The 19,224-nt window shown below is 41.4% G+C and overlaps 1 protein-coding gene across 2 annotated transcripts in view; it reads left to right on the forward strand.

Annotated features, from left to right (window-relative positions):
• Positions 1-19,224, forward strand: part of COL4A6 (collagen type IV alpha 6 chain) — a 212,571-nt gene that overhangs the window by 124,438 nt on the left and 68,909 nt on the right. For both annotated transcript variants that reach the window (XM_087727220.1, XM_087727221.1), the window contains exons 6-12: positions 6,348-6,464; positions 7,473-7,541; positions 8,948-8,983; positions 11,174-11,236; positions 12,775-12,810; positions 13,943-13,984; positions 17,449-17,541. In XM_087727220.1, the coding sequence (XP_087583346.1) occupies positions 6,348-6,464; positions 7,473-7,541; positions 8,948-8,983; positions 11,174-11,236; positions 12,775-12,810; positions 13,943-13,984; positions 17,449-17,541 (456 nt within the window). The remainder of the gene's footprint in view (positions 1-6,347; positions 6,465-7,472; positions 7,542-8,947; positions 8,984-11,173; positions 11,237-12,774; positions 12,811-13,942; positions 13,985-17,448; positions 17,542-19,224) is intronic.

The raw sequence follows: 19,224 nt of genomic DNA on the forward strand, positions 1-19,224 counted from the left end.
TTGCTCTTCGTGTTTGAATTCTATTATCATCATCATCATCATCATCATCATCTTTGATGAGATTCACAACCTTTGAGGCTGGTTTGTAGCTCAACAGCTCGAGTCCTAACCAAGGACCTAGGAACTGTTAAGGTAACGTCGGAGGATATAAGCTGTTCCAAGTAGGGTGGTTTTTTGTAGTCAGAATGTTCAAGTCATCTAAATTTAGAATTTCCAAATAGTGTGGTAGCCCTTTAGATATTGCTCCAAGGGCTCCAATTACAATTACAATCGGGACAACAGACCATTTCTTTTTCCACAGTCGCTCAACTTCAATTTGCAAGTCCCGGTATTTTGTGATGATGGTGATGGTGATGGTGATGATGGTGGTGGTGATGATGGTGGTGATGATGGTGGTGATGATGATTACTACTACTACTACTACTACTACTACTACTACTACTACTACTACTACTACTACTTTTAGATAAACTCTAGTAACAGAGTCTTGAAATCCTGTATTTCCTCTACTTTCTCTCTTATGCAATGGTGAATTACGACATAATCAATCTGATCTTCTTTCTCACTCTTTCTATTTCCTGGGCTTAATGCATGTTTTGTAATTCTTGTGTGATATTTACTCCAAGGTCATCTCTTTGGCTCTCGATAGACTAATGAGCATTGTAGCCCAAGACAAAAAGGGACCTGGTGGCTCAGTGGCTAAGACGCTGAGCTTGTAGATCAGAAAGGTCGGCAGTTCGGCGGTTCAAATCCCTAGTGCCGCATAATGGAGTGAGCTTCCATTACTTGTCCCAGCTCCTGCCAACCTAGCAGTTCGAAAGCACGTAAAAAACGATGCAAGTAGAAAAATAGGCACCACCTTTGGTGGAAAGGGAACAGTGTTCCGTGTGCCTTCAGCATTTAGTCATGCTGGCCACATGACCACGGAGACGTCTTCAGACAGCGCTGGCTCTTCGGCTTTGAAACAGAGATGAACACTGCTCCCTAAAGTCGGGAATAACTAGCACATATGTGCGAGGGGATCCTTTACCTTTAGCCCAAGACAGCCTTGGAAAGTTGATGTGGGATTATTAGTGAGAATTGCCTTCATAGACAGTGGTCAGTTAAATTATGGCAATCTGTAGTTGAAGAAAACAGCACTACTGGCTTATGTGTATCCATAGTGAAATTCCTGAGGTTTGTAGCTAAATAGGAGCTTCCCTTTCAGTGGATCATCAGTGGCAAGGAAATAAAAGTAGGATATAGTAGTTGATACATCTGGTTAGCCCACTGTGTGAAACAGGAAGCTTCAACTGAATGAGTCTTGGCATTTGAAGAGGATCTTGAATTTGTTTGACAACATGGAGCCTGAAAGGAAGCATTCCCCTTTTTAGATATGATATGAGGTTAGCTCAATGTTCTCTTCCCAGCAGCAAGCTATGCAGTGGTGGGTTTCAACTTATTTTAGTACCGGTTCACTTGCACGACGCTTCTGCGCATGCACAGAAGTGTCCGGGCGGGTGGGCGGAGCCTCCTGCCGCCACCAGTACCGGTTTGCCTGATCTGGGGTGAACCTATAGAAACCTACCTCTGATGCTATGTATTTCTTCAGTTCAAACTTTCAGTGCTTGTTACAAAAAAAACATTCCCATTAGAAAACTAGGAATATATTCTGGATGCAAAGCAGTTCTTGCAGATCAGATAGGTTTAAGGTCATTTCCAGATCAATTGATGAATGACGGTGAGAAGTTGGGCAGATGTCTTCCATTGGCACCTCGTATGAACTTTAAGGTCTTACTCTCCTTGAAGAAAACCTAGGCTGTTTTGCATCCTTTGTAAGTGGTGGTGAGCTAACATTTATATTTAATTATTTAGCAAATATATAAAAGTAAAGGTTCCCCTCGCACATAAGCGCTAGTCATTCCTGACTCGGGGGGGCGGTGCTCATCTCTGTTTCAAAGCCGTGTGTGAAGACGTCTCTGGCATGACGTGGCCAGTATGACTCAATGCTGAAGGTGCACGGAATGCTGTTACCTTCCCACCAAATGTGATTCCTATTTTCTACTTGCATTTTTATGTGCTAGGTTGGTAGAAGCTGGGACAAGTAATGGATGCTCACTCCATTATGCAGTGCTAGGGATTCAAACTGCCAAACTGCCGACCTTTCTGATCGACAAGCTCAGCGTCTTAGCCACTGAGCCACCCTTTGCAAATATATACGGTTACCAAACTCATACATAGGTGATTCTAGGCAACTTACAACATTAAAAAAATTGGATGAAAAGGGAAATGTCTTTAAGTTAAAAGTCCAGTTGCCTTTTGAAAAAGCATCTTCGTGACCACCATGACCTGGATGACTGAGAATCTCCGTAGACAATGAAGAGAGATGTTACCATCAACTTAGAAGCAACACTGATCTTGTACCCTGAAACTCTGAGCACCAAACTCAAGTATAAGGAAGTGGCTCCTGGATGTTTATAGGGATATGAAAGGAGAAGATAATTTCATCCCTAAATCCTGTGTAGTCTTATCTGATTATCTGCTTAGGTTTGGGACTGCTGGATTCCCTTTACAAACATATTTCTACCGGATTAGTTTATCCCCAGGAGATATCTGCAGCCTTCTGGCTATAAAACTAAATACATAAATAAATGTATGAAGGACAGCATATGTTAGCTTTGAGTTGTCGTGGGTCAGCGCCTATGTTTTATTACAAGATGCTTTGTTGATATAAAATACTACCAAGCCCCAAACAAGGAATTAATACAGAGGTTTACAATATATTTACATTTTTCCCCTTTATAGGATTAACTCTTCAGGCGGGTTGCACAAAGTCTTTTCAGTTCAAAGGACAGACTAACCTGTGGTTGCATAGCAAGGATCACATTCTACAAGGGGGAGAACAATAGCTGGTTTCCCATCTGATAAAAGTTTTAAAGACTTTTATGAATGATTCTTAGTGTTCTCTGAGCTTCTTCTCTCTCCTCCTCTCTCCTTACCAAACGCAGAAAGTACCAAGAATCCCTCATTTTAACCTTGAGCCTCAAATATTTTCCTTTATTGATACATTATTGGGTGTTTGTTCCTGCAAGACTTACTTCCTTCCTTCCTTCCTTCCTTCCTTCCTTCCTTCCTTCCTTCCCTCCCACCTTCCTTCTTTCCCTCCCTCTCTCCTATCTACCTTCCCTCCTTCCTACCTCCCTGCCTTCTTTCCTTTTCCTTCCTTTCTTCCTTTCCTTCCTCTCTCCTATCTACCTTCCCTCCCTCCTACCTCTCTGCCTTCCTTCCCTCCCTCCCCCTCCCTACTGCCTTCCTTCCTTCCTCCTTCCTCCCTCCTCCCTCCGATCTACCTTCCCTCCATCTCTCCTATTTCCCTTACTTACTGCCTACCTCACTGCCTTCTTTCCTTTTCCTTCCTTCCTTCCCTCCCTCTCTCTCTATCTACCTTCCCTCCCTCTTCCCTCCCTGCTTTCTTTCCTTTTCCTTCCTTCCTTCCTTCCTTCCTTCCTTTCTTTCTTCCTCCCTTCCTCCCTTCCATCCATCCATTATCATCACCATCATCATCCTTTTTGGCAGTGCTCTTTGGCTTGTTGCACATTAATTGTCTAGTAAAAGGAATTCCTTTCAGGCTTGTTTTTAAAAGTGATACAGCCATATTTTAAAGTGGTGGTCATATTTGGAAATGTTTAATTCATGCCAGGAGCTATTTTCCATAATGAGTTTGACTTACACTTGGTAGCTGAGCAGCTTTCATTTTATTATATATTTATTCTCAATCAGAAAAATCTTTTTAAAAAAAAACCAAGTTTGTTCGTCCATGATCATCACATAAAATGATTTCAGTTCCAGGTCTGGCATTAGGCCTTTGCAATTAAATACATAATTTGTGCTCATGACATTCATCCTGTAGATTTTCAAACTAAGTTTCTTACCTAAACAGATATAAAGCCACCATTTAAGCTTCTTACGTGAAAAAGTTGTCTGGGTAAAATGTTCTTCACTTGTTTTATGATGATGATGACATTTCAAAGGATAAAGAACAGTCAGAGTGCCCTAAATATTTGGATAGGTTTGTTGGCATTTAATGGAGAAAGAATACACTTAAAGTTACTGCAAACCTAGCGGTTGACTGGCCTCATACATCAACCTTACAGTTCTTAGAAACACAATAAATCTTTTTAGTTTCTGTAATAGACCAAATGTATAAATCGTGCAAAGTGAGGCTTCTCAAATAGTTGTCCCAAGGGTGCTTTTTCAAAAGGCAACTGGACTTTCTTGGTTTTTTCCCTTGAAAACCTTTTGCTTCTCATCCAAGAAGCTTCTTCAGTTCCATTCTTCTTGAATGAGAAACAAAATGTTTTCAAGGGGGGAAAAAACACGAGAAAGTCCAGCTGCCTTTTCAAAAAGCACCTTTGGGACAACCATGACCTGAATAATTGAGAAAATCCATAGACCTTCTCGAATAGTCCATTATCTGCTGAATCTCAGTTATCCTGTTCTTAGTAGAATTCCTTTCTTGTCCTCTATATTCTCAGATGATAAATTCTAAATGTTCTCGAGAACATCTTGAACTCCATCCCATTGAACCCTTCAGCCCCAATGGGAGACATCCCTGTTTGCTCACCCGTCTTCTCCCCTTCTGTGAGGCAGAGGGCTATGTGTGTTAAGAAGATTTATATATTTCCCAAAGAACCTGAAGGCAGGGCAAGAAGCAACGGATAGAAACTAATCAAGGAGAGAAGCAACTTAGAACTGAGGAGAAATTTCCTGACAGTCAGAACAATTAATCAGTGGAACAACTTGCCTCCAGAAGTTGTGGGTGCTTCAACACCGGAGGTTTTTAAGAAGAGATTAGAGAGCCATTTGTCTGAAACGGTATAGGTGGACCTATGACACGTGTGCCAGAGGTGGAATGCAGAGCCTTCTCTGTGGGCATGTGCGCTGTTGCCAGCTGCGCTTCTGGTTTCTGGTGCGCATGGTCTTTGCATGCGCCAAAGCACCGGAAAATGGCCTGAAAACTGCCTAAAAAACAGCTCAAAAATAGGCTGTTTTTCTGGGTTATTTTCAGGCCATTTTTGTGCTCTTTGTGGCCCAAAAATGGCCTGAAAACATGCCAGTTAATAGTTTGAAAATGCCCTGAAAAGCCACCTGAAAATGGCCCGAAAAATGGCCAAAAAACAGGCATGCGCACCAGTCAGCTGGTTTCCAGTGCTCCAGTGCATGCAAAGACCAGCTGGCTGGCATACATGTTGGTGCCAAAAACCCAAAGACCAGCTGGATGGCATGCACATATGCACTGGCCAGCTGACCTTCAGGTTTCTCTGCGCTGTGCCACGCATGCACGTGCATTCTGGTTTGGACACTTGGTGCCAAAAAGGTTCACCATCACTGATACAGGGTTTCCTACTTGAGCAGGGGGTTGGACTAGAAGACCTTCAAGGTCCCTTCCAACTCTGTTATTCTGTTATTTGGATGCACGGAGGGGATTTAAGGTTGCCCAGGGAGCTCTGTATTTTTGCATGGTGGCAAAAGACTAACCTGCCTCTTGGAAATATGCTATCAAAATCTCCAATCCCTGCAGATGCAGCCTAAACACACACCCTTCCTTCCTCATTTTGTTTTACAGTCAGAATTCAAAGCCACAGTGTAAGTCTGCTCTGGGAGAGCTATTTCTGCTGCCATCTGCTGTTTTGGTTTCAGAGAGTGGGGGGGGAAATGCACAGAGATGAAAGCACAGCCAATCTCTTCAGTCCATGTACAGCTGGTCAGGGCAAACCTTTGTTAGGAGCAGTTAATAAGAATGTGGATTTGTTAAATTTTCAGTGGGATTGCACCCACTGAATCAGAGCCCCCGAACTGATTAAGTGTCTCACTAATCCAACACGTTGAGGCATGCAAATATAAACAAATGTACTTTGGGGTAACTATTTACACAACTATGCATTCTTTATAGAATGAAGAATTGGTTGGAAATTATTTTAGCTTCCCCCCCACCCCCCGGAAGATGATAACGTTTGGAAAGAGAATTAACAGTCAGAGAGCCCTGAATATTGGGATAAGGTTGTTGGCATTTAATGAAGAGAAAAATACCTCTGGAGCTATTGCAAAGTTGGGAATTGACTGGGCTCATAAATAAATGCAATAAACACACCAAATCTTTTCTACAGTTGGGTAAATATGTAAAGCATCCCAAGCATGGGTATGGAGTAAATGTGTAAAAAATGCACATCTGGTCTTATCAAGCTCAGGTATGCAAATATAAATGAATGTCCTCCTAAGCAAGGCCAATTCCATTCCCTTGCATTATTTAAAAAATTAAGAAGTGATTAAGAAATATTAATTTTTGCTTCTTTTTTCCCCTTGAACAGGGACACCCCGGTCAGCCAGGATCCAGAGGTCTTCCTGGTTTAGACGGCTGTAATGGTACCATTGGAAGTCCTGGCTCCTCTGGATCAGATGGATTCCCTGGTCCCCAAGGACCACCGGTATTTCTTGATGTAGCTTTGGTTTTAGGTTGAGATTGGTGGTTGACTGCATAACCTAAACCTATCTTTTTCAACCTTGACGGCTTTAAGATGTCTGGGGAATTCTGGGAGTTAAAGTTCAGACATCGTAAAGTTGCAGTTGAGAAATACTGTCTTAAACAGTTACTACTATGAATAGTTCTAAGGCTGCTTTCTTTATAACTGTGGTGAAAAGGTTTGGGGGAGTCTTAATTATTTCCCCTTTTTAGCAGCCAAGCAAAAACTCATAGATATCTATCACATCATGTCAACTCTTTCCTATCTTGAGAGCAGATGACTATCTAGAAATACCATCCTCTTTGGGGAAGTCCTATTATGGTAGTGGGTAGATTTGTACATTATAGCAAATCATAGTCCAACTATAAATAACAAGCAATATTCTAAGCCATGATGTGTGGTTGGGAGACCACAATAGCTGGATTTCAATTTGTTTAAACAAAATTGAAACAGGATATCCTAAATTCAAAGTTTATTGTGGCTTAAAATGTTATCTGAACCATACACTAGTAGTACTTATTCAGTAATGTATGTAGCCTAGCTTATCTTCAAAAGGGCAATACCATGAGGGTCTTCCAATAAACACATTCTGACATGACAAATGACATATAAAGTCTTCAATGTATATTGAATTGGTTAGTTAGTTGGGTTCAGTTGAGTTGAGTTGAGTTGGATTGAGTTGAGTTGGATGGTTGGTTGATTGGTTGATTATGCACCATCAAGTTGATGTCACCTCATGGAGATCCACCTAGATAGATTTTTCTCCATGACAATCTATTCCTAACTGGTCCTTCTTATCTTCCAGCAGTGCATCCATCATAGCTGCAATAGAATGTAAATGAATTCTATATGCATTTCTTATATTTTTAATTTCAGCTTCAGGACACCTAAGCTTTGAATTTATTCTATCTTTTTTATTTATTTTTGCTAAAGAGTATCTTTTCCTCTTGTTTTCTTAATTTCTCTATCCAGGGTCAGCCTGGTCCTAAAGGCCCCAAAGGTGAACCTGTTTATGCCCCAGGGATTTTTAAAGGAGTGAAGGTAAGAAATGTCCAGATAAAGGAACTGGAGCAGAAGGTATGTCTAAGCAATTAAATTTGAAATTTTCTTTGGGAGGAAGAAGACAGCTTAAAAAAGGTTATGCCTGTGTTTGATAAATTGGCTTTAGAAATGTAAAGATTCCTTGTAGCTCATTGACCATTGTTGTTGTTGCTAGTCATGAATTATTTCCTCTTTGATTGTTTTAGTTGTGAAGTCATTTCCAACCCATCACGATCCCATGGACAACATTCCTCCAGGCCTTCTCTACCATCCTCTAGTCCATTTAAGCTCACATCTTGTGCTTCAGTAATTCCATCCAGCCACCTCATTCTCTGTCATCCCCGTCTTCTTTTGCCCTCAATCCTTCCCAGCATTAGGCTCTTCTCCAGGGAGTCCTTCCTTCTCATTAGGTGGCCAAAGTACTTGAGTTTCCTCTTCAGGATCTGGCCTTCTAAAGAGCAGTCAGGGTTGATCTCCTCTAGGACTGACCGGTTGAATCGCCTTGCAGTCTAAGGGACTGGCAGGAGTCTTCTCCAGCACCAGAATTCAAAGGCCTCCATTCTTTGGCGCTCAGCCTTTCCTATGGTCCAATTTTCACAGCCATACATTATAACTGAGAAAACCATAACCTTGACTAGATGCACTTTTGTTGGCAAGGTAATTTCTCTGCTTTTTTGTATGCTGTTTAGATTTGCCATAGATTTCATTGACCATAGTGAAATAAATTTGATTATTAGATTCCAGATTAACCATGGAAGCTAAGGATTTTAAAAGTCATGCTTGATAAAAGGAACCACTTTTTAAATTCAACATCCAGATATCTCTTGAAAGCCAGTAGAACAAAGCAACTAACTTCCTATTTAAGTTGGAAGCTGCCCAGATATTCCAAATTGGTATCTGCCCAGATATCTGTGGAGGTTCTTAGGCATCCAGGTCATGGTTGTCCCAAAGCTGCTTTCTTTCACAAGGCAACTGAACCCTCTTGGTTTGCTTTAAGATGTTAGAAGTCAAAACTGAAGAAGCTGTTTGAATGAGAAGCAAAACCTCTTCAAGCAAAACAAAAAAGCACTTTTGGGAGCTTTTGCCCAGATGTTTTTAGCCACTGGGGGGATTCAAAATACTGGATATGCCTTGGGTCTGATGTGGCTTGATTCCCCCCCCCCCCTTAATTCATTTTCAATCAAATTGGTTTTTTTTTTGCTGCCAACATTTTGACTATCCCAACTAAGTCGTTCTAGTAATCAAGATATTCTAGTAATCGCTACAAAGATTGCATTTAAGTTTTTAATTGGGAAGCTATCTGTCTCCCACAATTAAAAAAAACATTTCTCAAACTTTTGCAAAATACATTTCCCTGCTAATCTATGTTTCATCTAAATGCTTGCTGTTTTTATGTTATTATTTAGGGAGAAAGTGGTCTTCCTGGACTGGATGGCCCTATTGTAAGTTCATTTCCCTTGTAATTTCTGTTTTCCTTGCCTGTGTGTTGCATTATTTTTGGCAATTAGTAAAGAGAAAGAAAGTTTCAATTTTTTTTCCAGCATAATAGTGTTGAATTCTCCTTAGAAAACCTTAGTCCTAAATCTACCCCAGCCGTGGAAGCTTATTAGTTGACTCAGTTGGTCACAACGGCAAATCACATTGTAGACTTCTTATAAGGAGGGAAGTAGACTTGATCAATAACTAAATGAGGTAGACAAGGAGTGCTTTACTTTTCTTAACTGCTGTTTAATCTTTACAAAACTTGGTTTCCCTCGCACATATGTGATAGTGGTTCCCAACTCTAGGGGGCAGTGCTCATCGTTTCAAAGCCAAAGAGCCAGCACTGTCCAAAGACGTCTCTCTGGTCATGTGGCCAGCATGACTAAATGCCAAAGGCGCAGGGAACACTGTTACCTTCCCACCAAAGGTGGTTCCTATTTTTCTACTTGCATTTCTTATACATCTTTCAAAATGCTAGGTTGGCAGAAGCTGGGACAAGTAACGGGAGCTCACTCCACTTTGCTAGGGATTCAAACCACTGAACTGCCGACTTTTCTGATTGACAAGCTTAGCATCTTAGCCACTGAGCCACCACGTTTCCCCCCTTTTTTTTACAAAACTTACAGAGCCACCAAACTGTTTGCAGGGAGGAAATTCTACAAGTAGGAATACAGTCCAATGATCCCCTGCAGAGTTCCACACTGTGTCTGGTAGAAGGACAAACAATAGCTTTCTTGTTAGAAGAGGAAGATACGAGTAACATACGTCCAGTACAAGGCCCAAGGGTGTCACGTATGCCATATCACCATGGCATAAAGTATGATGTCTGGGGTACCACTTGCCCCCACCAAGAGTAGCCAGGAGACCTTTTGTTTATGATTAGCATTTTTCCTATTGTGGATTTTTTTTTAGAATTTCTGATTTAAGTCTGTTAGATCCTTTTGGGGGAGTAGCTCCCAGAAATAGCTAGTTAGAGAGGAGGAGGAGGATAGTTAGAATGGAGAGGAGGGTGAGATAAACATAGAGAGATAGGATGGATAAGGTAGAGAGAAATGGAAGAGAGAGGGGTGGGAAGGATGAGATAGAGGGAGAGATAGGAAGGATAAGTGAGTGAGTGAGAAAGGGGGAGGAGGATGGATAAGAATTGGGTGGGTTATTGTGGGGCTTGCAGGGGTTCAGGAGAACCTCTAGCTAAGATTCTGTGCAGTTTGGAGAACCCCCAAATCCCACTCCTGGCTGGCCCCGCCCACCCCATCCCACCCTTCCCAGGAGATCCCACACATCCCATTTTGGACGCAAGTAAGGGTGTGCATGGAGGCTCGGGGAAGGTGAAAAATGCCCCCCATTTCCATCCTCCGGAGCCTGGGGAGGCCGTTTTCGCTCTTCCAGAGGCTCAAGGAAAGCCTCCGTAACCCATGGAGGGCAAAAATGCCCTGCTGCTATGGTGCAGGAGGCCAACTAGGCCATGCCCACCATGGCCACATCCACCCAACAACTGGGCAGAGAACCCGTTGCTAAAATATTTGAAACCCATCCATAGATAAGATGGATAATAGATAGATACAGTACATCAGTATTTGGTTGTCCAATTACTTCCCATGAAAAAGACCTTTCATCTCCTCCTCACCCCCCAGCCTCTTATACATTCCTTATGTAGGACTGGGTTTAGCTGAAAGAAAAGCCAATGAGATGAGAAAGGAAGATACAGGTTAGAATCAAGAGGGAAGGAAAGGAAAGGAAAAAGAACCCCATAAAAATTGGCTTCCTACAACCAGAGCAAACCTTTTTCTTGGCTGGCTTTTGGGCTTTGCAAATAAACAGACATCCAGAAATTTGTTTCTAGTTTTCACATCATGTTTTCTATCCTGTGGGGGAGTTTTGAATCTTCCTCTTGGGATTCTATGCTCCAGGAGACGTCCTCTAACCGTGGAATTAATCAAGCCAAAGACAAGAGAGATAATAATAATAATAATAATGATAATAACGAGAGATAACAACACAGTTCTGGTTTTGCATGACATGTGATGATTGTGTTTATGACACTGTGATGAGTTTGGGTTACGAATCTGACAACAGTCAACTCATTTGGGGATGAGCAGGACACGTGACTTCTGAACTTTATTTCTTGCCTTTCTTGTCCTTCTTAACAGGGACCTAAAGGTTTTCCAGGTCGATCAGGCCCTGCTGGTCCCATTGGGCTACCTGGATTTCCGGTAAATCATCCTTTTTTGTTGTTGTTATTAATTACATCCTGAATACCATTGTAGCTAGTTCAGAATGTATGAAATAGCTACTGATTGTTATCTACAATGTTTAGAATCAGAATAGAGCTGGAAGGGACTTTGGAGGTCTTCTAGTCTACTCCTTGCTCAAGCAGGAGATCTGACCTATACCATTTCAGACAGGTGACTGTCCGGTCTCTTCTTAAAAACCACCAGTGATGAAGCCCCCACAATTTCTGGTGTCAAGCTTATTCCACTGGTTAATTGTCCTCACTGTTAGGAAGTTTCTCCTTAATTGCAGGTTGCATCTCTCCTTGATTAGTTTCCATCCATTGTTTCTTGTCCTGCCCTCTGTTGCTTTGGAAAATAAGTTGACACCCTTCTCTTTGTTGCAACCACTCAGATACTGGAATACTGCTGTCGTATCACCCATAGTCCTTCTTTTCTCTAGATTAGACAAACTCAGATCCTGCAACCGTTCATGTTTTAGTCTCCAGGCCTTTAATCATCTTAGTTGCTCTTCTTTGCACTTTTTCCAAAGTCTCAACAGCATTTTTTGTAGTGTGGTGACCAAAACTGGATGCAATATTCCAGGTGTGGTCTTACGAGGGCTTTTTTTATAAAGCGGTACTAATACTTCACGTGATTTTGATTCTATGCCTCTGTTTACACAATCAATGATTGTATTAGCTTTTTTGGCTGCTGCTGTATACTTCTAATTCATATTTAAGTGAATCCACTAGGACTCCAAGGACCCTTAAACACGAGCCATCAGTGTATAGCAGCAGCCAAAAAAGCTAATACAATCCTTGGTTGTACTAAAGTACCGGTTTAGTACCACTCCAAAGCACCAGAAGGCAAGGCAAGAACCAATGAATGGAAACTAATCAAGGAGAGAACCAGCCTAGAACTAAGGAGAAATTTCCTGAGAGTTAGAACAATCTCTCAGTGGCGTAGCTTGCTTACAGAAGTTGTGAATGTTCCAACACTGGAAGTTTTTCAAAAGAGATTTGTCTGAAATGGTATAGGGTTTCCTGCTTGAGCAGTGGGTTGGACCAGAAGACCTCCAAGCCCCCTTCCAACTCTGTTGTTCTGATTAGGATAGATTAATCTAAGCCCTAATGCAGATTATTCCTTCTTTGGTTCAGGAGGGAAAGCAGAATGACAAGGTGGAAAAGGATTTAATTACACCCCATTTAGCTTCTGATCTACTGTAGTTTGGGTGGGAGGTGTCTGCCCTTTTTCACATCTATTTGCTTAAATATTAAATATAAGGGCATCAACCCAGGATAGGACGTGGGAGTGAGATTCTCATCTCGTGCAAAGGAGGATTTGGCACAAATCAGCTGCTCTTATCTATTACTGAATAATTCATTTGTTTGCTTCCTAAATAATATTGCACTGTGAATAACTTGAGATATTCAAGGCACCATTCACCTTTCCTTTTTTAACAACAGTTCCCTCTTTTTATTTATTTGTTCCATCCGTAAAATAAAACATCTGATTAATATTGTTTCCTTCTAATTTAGGGACCCCCAGGTTTCCCAGGGCTCCCAGGATCTGTGGTAAGTGTGCTGGATGGATTCTCGGCATTCTGCCACCCATCAAATCAATAATATTGTATTTTTCCTGATAAACCTTAGGACAACTTTTTTGCATTAAAGATGGACAGAATATCTTGTGAAACTTCTTCTCTGGTAATATTGTATTGCAAACTAGGGCACACAAAACCTTTGCTAGACCAATTCTCGAATACAGCTCGTCTGGAACCCACACTGCATATTGGACATTAATACAATTGAGAAAGTCCAGAGATATTTCACGAGAAGAGTCCTCCACTCCTCTGCTCGCAACAGAATCCCTTATGCCACCAGGCTTGAAATTTTGGGCTTAGACAACTTAGAACTACGCCACCTTACTACTAAGCAAAGCACATAAAATTATCCGCTACAATGTCAATGACTACTTCAGCTTCAACCCCAACAACACACAATAGACAGAAATTTAACGTAAACCGTTCCAAACTCATGTGCCTACCATTTGAGACATTCTCAACTGGCTTCCAACAAGCAAAGAGGATTTGGGAAGTTGGATTCACTTAATAGCCACGTGATTCACTTAACAACTGCAGTGATTCCATTAAAAACCAATGCAAAAAAGGCACAAAATCAGTTTTACAACTGCTGATTAGCTACAGGACTTTACAACTCTACAACTGCTTTGATTAGCCACATAACTGGTCCCAATAATGGTCATGAGGACTCCCTCAATTAGATGTTTCTCAAGACCTAGGATTACAAAATATATATTTGTAATAAATGCATTACTCCGATTAATGCAGCTGTTTGTGACTAATGATATTCTGTCCATTCCTATTGTGTCCGAGTGCTTTGAGTATGACATCAAGCTAATGAAATTAGTGTGAGAAAAGTGAAAGATTTTAATACTTTAACCCAAATAATTAGCTTTAATTCCTCATCAACTCAGGTTGGTTTACCAAAACTAATACTAAAGGTCTTTTTTTTTTCAAATGGTGAATGTTGATTAACACTTTTGGAAGACAGATATAAGAAAACAAGCTTTAATTCCACTGATTATTTCTTTTGACTCATGCTTGGATGTCTTTATGTTTCAATTGTACCATTTTTGGAAAGTAAAAATTATAACGATTTGGTGTTTATTTTTGTTATTTTGCAGGGCAGTAGCGGTCTAGTTATCCATGGAGAAACAGGAGAAAAAGTAAGTTTGTTTTGGTTTTGCAATGGGACACTGAATAGCTTTTTCTCAGATCATTGTGAGATTAAGACGATTGTTAACTGTCCTTCCACACGTTGGCCCGTGACCCGACAAATGTGCGAACGACAAAAGCGCGCCGACAAAACCGCGGTGCTAAAACCGCGATGTTAAAACCGCACCGACAACAGCGTGTCGACAAAAGCGCGCCGACAGAAGCGCGATTTGACTTAAGGTAAGGTTTAGGGTTAGGTTTAGGGTTAGGGTTACAGCGCGCTTCTGTCGGCGCGCTGTTGTCAGCGCGCTTCAGCGCTCATTCGTCGGCGCGGTTTTGTCACCGCGGTTTAGTCAGTCGCGCTTTTGTCGTTCGCACATTTGTGGTGGAACCACGTTGGCCATTTATTCATGTTCTTGCCCTGAAAACAGGTTGCATATCAAGAAGAAGATTGGGTGATGGAGATGGAGCTCAATTTTTTTCACTCTGTCACTGCTTGTAACATACAATTTCCAAAATTGGCATCGGCTTCCAAATATTCTCCAGAAAAGCTTCATTTTCAACTCTTTTGGAGGTGATGGATATTAGAGCCCATCAAACTTTTTGTGGGAGAGCATTCTAGAGAACCTGTTCAACTATAAACAATTCCTCTAGGCTTTGGCTCCTTGACCTCCTGAAAGAGAAGGACAATCAGCTGCTTCTCCCAGCATGACCAAAAAGCAGGGGAGAAATGCTACTGGTTCGGTCCGGTTTGCCCAAACTGGTAGTAAAAAAATGCTACTGTTCACCCAAAGGGGTAGTAAAAAAAAATGCTTTAAAAAGTTTTTAAAACTTCCAACGATCAGATGTGCAATAATCAGCTGTGCAGCACAATCACGGGAACTTTTAAAAGCTTTTTTAAAAACATTTTTTGTAACTACCTATTTTCCTGAACTGGTAGTAAAAAAAATGCTTAAAAAAAGTTCCGACTATCAGCTGTGTGACAATCAGCTTGTCTGTGAGGTCTGTCTGTGAGGTTCCTGCTTGTTGCAGGGGACATTTTGTGTGAAGTCTTGCTGCTTTTACATCGTGTGTGAGTCAGTTGTGCAGCTTTTGTGTTATTTTTGTGTAAAGTGGGATAGTTGGTTTTTGAGCTCTCTGTGATTCTGTGAGGTTCCTGCTTGTTGCAGGGGACATTTTTTGTGTAAAGTCCAGCTGCTTTTGCATTGTGTATGTCAGTTGTGCAGCCATGACCACCTGGTCACATGACCACTTGGTCACATGACCATCAAGCCACGCTCGGCTGGTGATATGACCACTGAGCCACACCCACTAATTTCATCACTGCCAAAAAGGTTAGGTTGATTCCAGGGGAAGATGGAGTTCTTAAGTAACCAGGAACCAAGTCATAAAATGCTTTTTAAGAGGAAAACCAGCACTTTAAATGGCATTAGGAAACTGAGAATCCAAGGCAGGGCCTGAAAAATAGGTGTAACATGCACCTGCCAACATCCACCTGGATAGATCTGGGCCACTCTCTTTTGTACTACCTAAAGTTTCCAGATAGTCTTTAAAGATAGTCCAACAAAGAATGCATTGCAGGAGTCTAGAGCGGTGTTTCTCTACTTCAGCATCTTTAAGATACGTGGACTTTAACTCTGTGGACTTCAACTTCCAGAATTCCCTAACCAACAGATCTCAGAATTCCTGAGGTTGAGAAGTCCTTGTCTATGACATGATAGCTCTTTTGATTAGCCTATAGGCCATATCAAAGCACAAGGTTCAAACACATATTGTCAATGAAACCTTATACGAACAATTGCAAGTAAGAGTAAGGTAAAATACAATAGTTATAAGATAAGATAAGATGCAATACAATTTATAGAAAAATATATAAAATAGAATAAAATGACATAAAAATTATGTTTCGGTGTCACCCTTACAATCTACCCCAATCAGTCCCACATATGTAGATCTCAACTGAACCATTTTGCTTAAATTCTTTGCTGTGTTAAAAGTTATTTTCAGATTCTGGCTGCACATAAGGTCAGTTATTTTGATATGAGGATCCCAACGGGTCCTTCGTTTGGTATATGGACCAAGGTATCTGTCTCTCATCCTCTTATACAAGCAACAATCCAATAGGATGTGAGCCAGGTCTTCTACCTCTGCTGCTCTGCAAATGCAGAGATGCTCATTGTAGGGTATAGAGTGGAATCTCCCATATCTGACTATTGTGTCAAGCTGTTCAAATCTTGCTCGCGTAAATATCTCCTGAAGATGCTTTGGAAGTTGTAACTTCAAATAACTGTCTACTTGAAAAGTATGTTTGTATTTGCTCAGCCATTTCAAGTTACCCACCTTACTAAGGATAGCTACATAATTTTGTCCTTCTATATCATGGATTGTCAACCTGGTCCCTACCGCCCACTAGTGGGCGTTTTGGGATTCCAGGTGGGCGGTAGGGTTAAAACCTCCTTTTGAGTGAGTGGGCAAGCGCGAGCGCACACATCAATAAACCAACGTGCGCGTGCACGCAAACAAGCAAACACATGGGAAGAGGAAGGGGAGGAGTGGAAACTGATAGCAGGGACAGGCAGATAAGTTGTGTTATCTTATAAAATAAAGCGGATCAGAGCAGTTGCAAAATAGGAGAAAGAAAAGTTATAGGCAGGAGAGAATTGTTGTTGGCTAATAATAATAAGTGGGCTAACTAGCTCAGCCTTACTTTTGTACATTGCCCTAAGGAAGGTAAAAAAAAGGAGATAAAAAGGAAAAGATCAAAAAAATTAACAAACAAGGGAAGAAAAATAGAGAAAAGGGGATAAAATAAAAGAGGAGAGTAAGCAGTGTTTAGTCTGGCTCATAAATTAAGTTTTGTTATCTTATAAAATAAAAGAAAGAAATAAGTAAAGGAAAGAGAAGGAGAAAATAAAAAAGGGAAAAAGAGATCCTTGATATAGTGAAATACTATAAGAAAGGTAAAGAAGAAGAAGACAGGAAAAGGAATTTTGTTTTGATGGTGACACTTAATAAAAATTGGCACCTAATACAGCATTGTTTTTGGTGTTTGTAATAAAAGGGAAAAGAGGAGGGGAAAAAGTACTGTGTGGAGTGCAGATCAAAATGTAAAAGTAGTTGTTAAATTGTGAAACAAATTTAGAACCCATGTCTGAAAAAAAGAAATATGCTCATGTTCCGCACTTGCGCAAAAACTGGTGGGCAGTAAGGAAATTTTTCCATCAAGAAAGATCCATTAGTGGGTGGTAAGTAGAAAAAGGTTGACTACCACTGTTCTATATCCTTAATTCTTTGGGCGCAAAAATGGTGATAAAGGCACAAGCCACCTAATCAGTCTTTACGATGCTTTTCTTGCATCTTATTTATTTGCTGAATTTCTATAGTTGTCTATCTCAGTCAATGACTTTGGGCAGCTTACCATTCAAAAAATATGATTACGATTAACATTACTGACCTATTTTTATTTTCCAATTAGGGAGATGTGGGGCTGCCAGGACCAGCAGGGCCTCCGTCTTCCACAGGGACAGAAGAATACGTTGGATTGACCAAAGGACAGCGAGGAGCAAAGGTTTGCTCTTTACAATTGAAAAATTGAATGAAATATTTTTTAAAAGGATGCTGAAGTCAGACTTGATTTCTTACAGTTTCATCAACAAATTGGAGGTGGGGTTTTTTTGGAAATAGCATAGAAAAGTTTGGACATAAGCATCTTCAGGCACTTTTTTTCAATTTTCCAATCTATAGTTGCCCATCAAGATCACATGAAGTGTTAATACCACTTTATAATGCCTTGGTAAGGCCACACTTGGAATACTGCATCCAGTTTTGATCACCACAATGTAAAAAAGAATGTGGAGATTCCAGAAAGAGTGCACAGAACAGCAACAAAGATGATTAGGGAACTGGAGGCTAAAACATATGAAGAACAGTGGCAGGAACTGGGTATGGGTAGTCTAGTGAAAAGAAGGACCAGGCGAGACATGATAGCAGTTGTCCAATATCTCAGGGGTTGCCACAAAAAAAGAGGGAGTCAAGCTATTCTCCAAAGCACTTAAGAGAAGAACAAGAAGCAGTGGGTGAAAGCTAATCAAGGAGAGAAGCAACCTAGAACTAAGGAGGAATTTCCTGAGAGTGAGAACAATTAACCAGTGGAAAAACTTGCCTCCAGAAGTTATGAATGCCGCAACACTGGAAGTTTTTAAGAAGATGTTGGATAACCATTTGTCTGAAGTGGAGTAGGGTTTCCTGTCTAGGCAGGGGGTTGGACTAGAAGACCTCCAAGGTCCCTTCCAACTCTTCTATTCTATTCTATTCTATTCTATTCTATTCTATTCTATTCTATTCTATTCTTCCTATAAAGGACAAGTATAATACATATTTTAATGAGAACTGGCACAGTCAAGATAAATAAACTGTTTCCCCCCTCCCAATTTCCTCACTTTTCTAAATTTTACAATGTGGCCATTTGAACTACACCCTGGACCATGATGGTGAACCCGTGGCATGTATACACAGGTGGCGCGCAGAGCCCTCTCAGCGAGTAAACCAGCTATCGCTCTAGCCCAGCTCCACTGCGCATGCCCACGCACCTCCCACTGGCCAGCTGGTCTTTGGGTCTCTGCCGCATATAGGTGGGTGGCAGGATCTTCCCCAATCTCCACAGGTCATTCCCCTGGTGCGCCCTACCTTTCTCCTCCATTTCTGATGCCTGCACCAATGTGGAAGCCAAAACAGGGCATGGGGGCACCGTGCGAGGTCCCCCAATGCCTGTTTGGGGCCTGGAAAACCTCTTGCACCAACCTGGAAGCCAAAACGGTGCATGGCTTGCCGCATGCATGGGGGTGGGGGTGGTGCTTGCATTGCATTTTGGGGATTGGGGCATATAGCAATAGCAATAGCAGTTAGACTTATATACCGCTTCATAGGGCTTTCAGCCCTCTCTAAGCGGTTTACAGAGTCAGCATATTGCCTGTAACAATCCGGGTCCTCCTTTTACCCACCTCGGAAGGATGGAAGGCTGAGTCAACCTTGAGCCGGTGAGATTTGAACAGCCGAACTGCAGAACTGCAGTCAGCTGAAGTGGCCTGCAGTACTGCACTCTACCCACTGCGCCACCTCGGCTGTAAGTGCATTTGCACACATGCACTTTGGGCACTTGGCAGCAAAAAAGGTTAACCAACACTGCCCTAGGATAAAATAAAATGAACATCCAGGGAAATGTATGCAAAACTGCATATGTTGGAAGAAAATA

The sequence above is a fragment of the Thamnophis sirtalis genome, unplaced genomic scaffold, assembly GCF_051295495.1.
Source record: "Thamnophis sirtalis isolate CommonGarterSnake01/CBP01778 unplaced genomic scaffold, rThaSir2_p1.2 scaffold_13, whole genome shotgun sequence".
Taxonomy (NCBI): domain Eukaryota; kingdom Metazoa; phylum Chordata; class Lepidosauria; order Squamata; family Natricidae; genus Thamnophis; species Thamnophis sirtalis.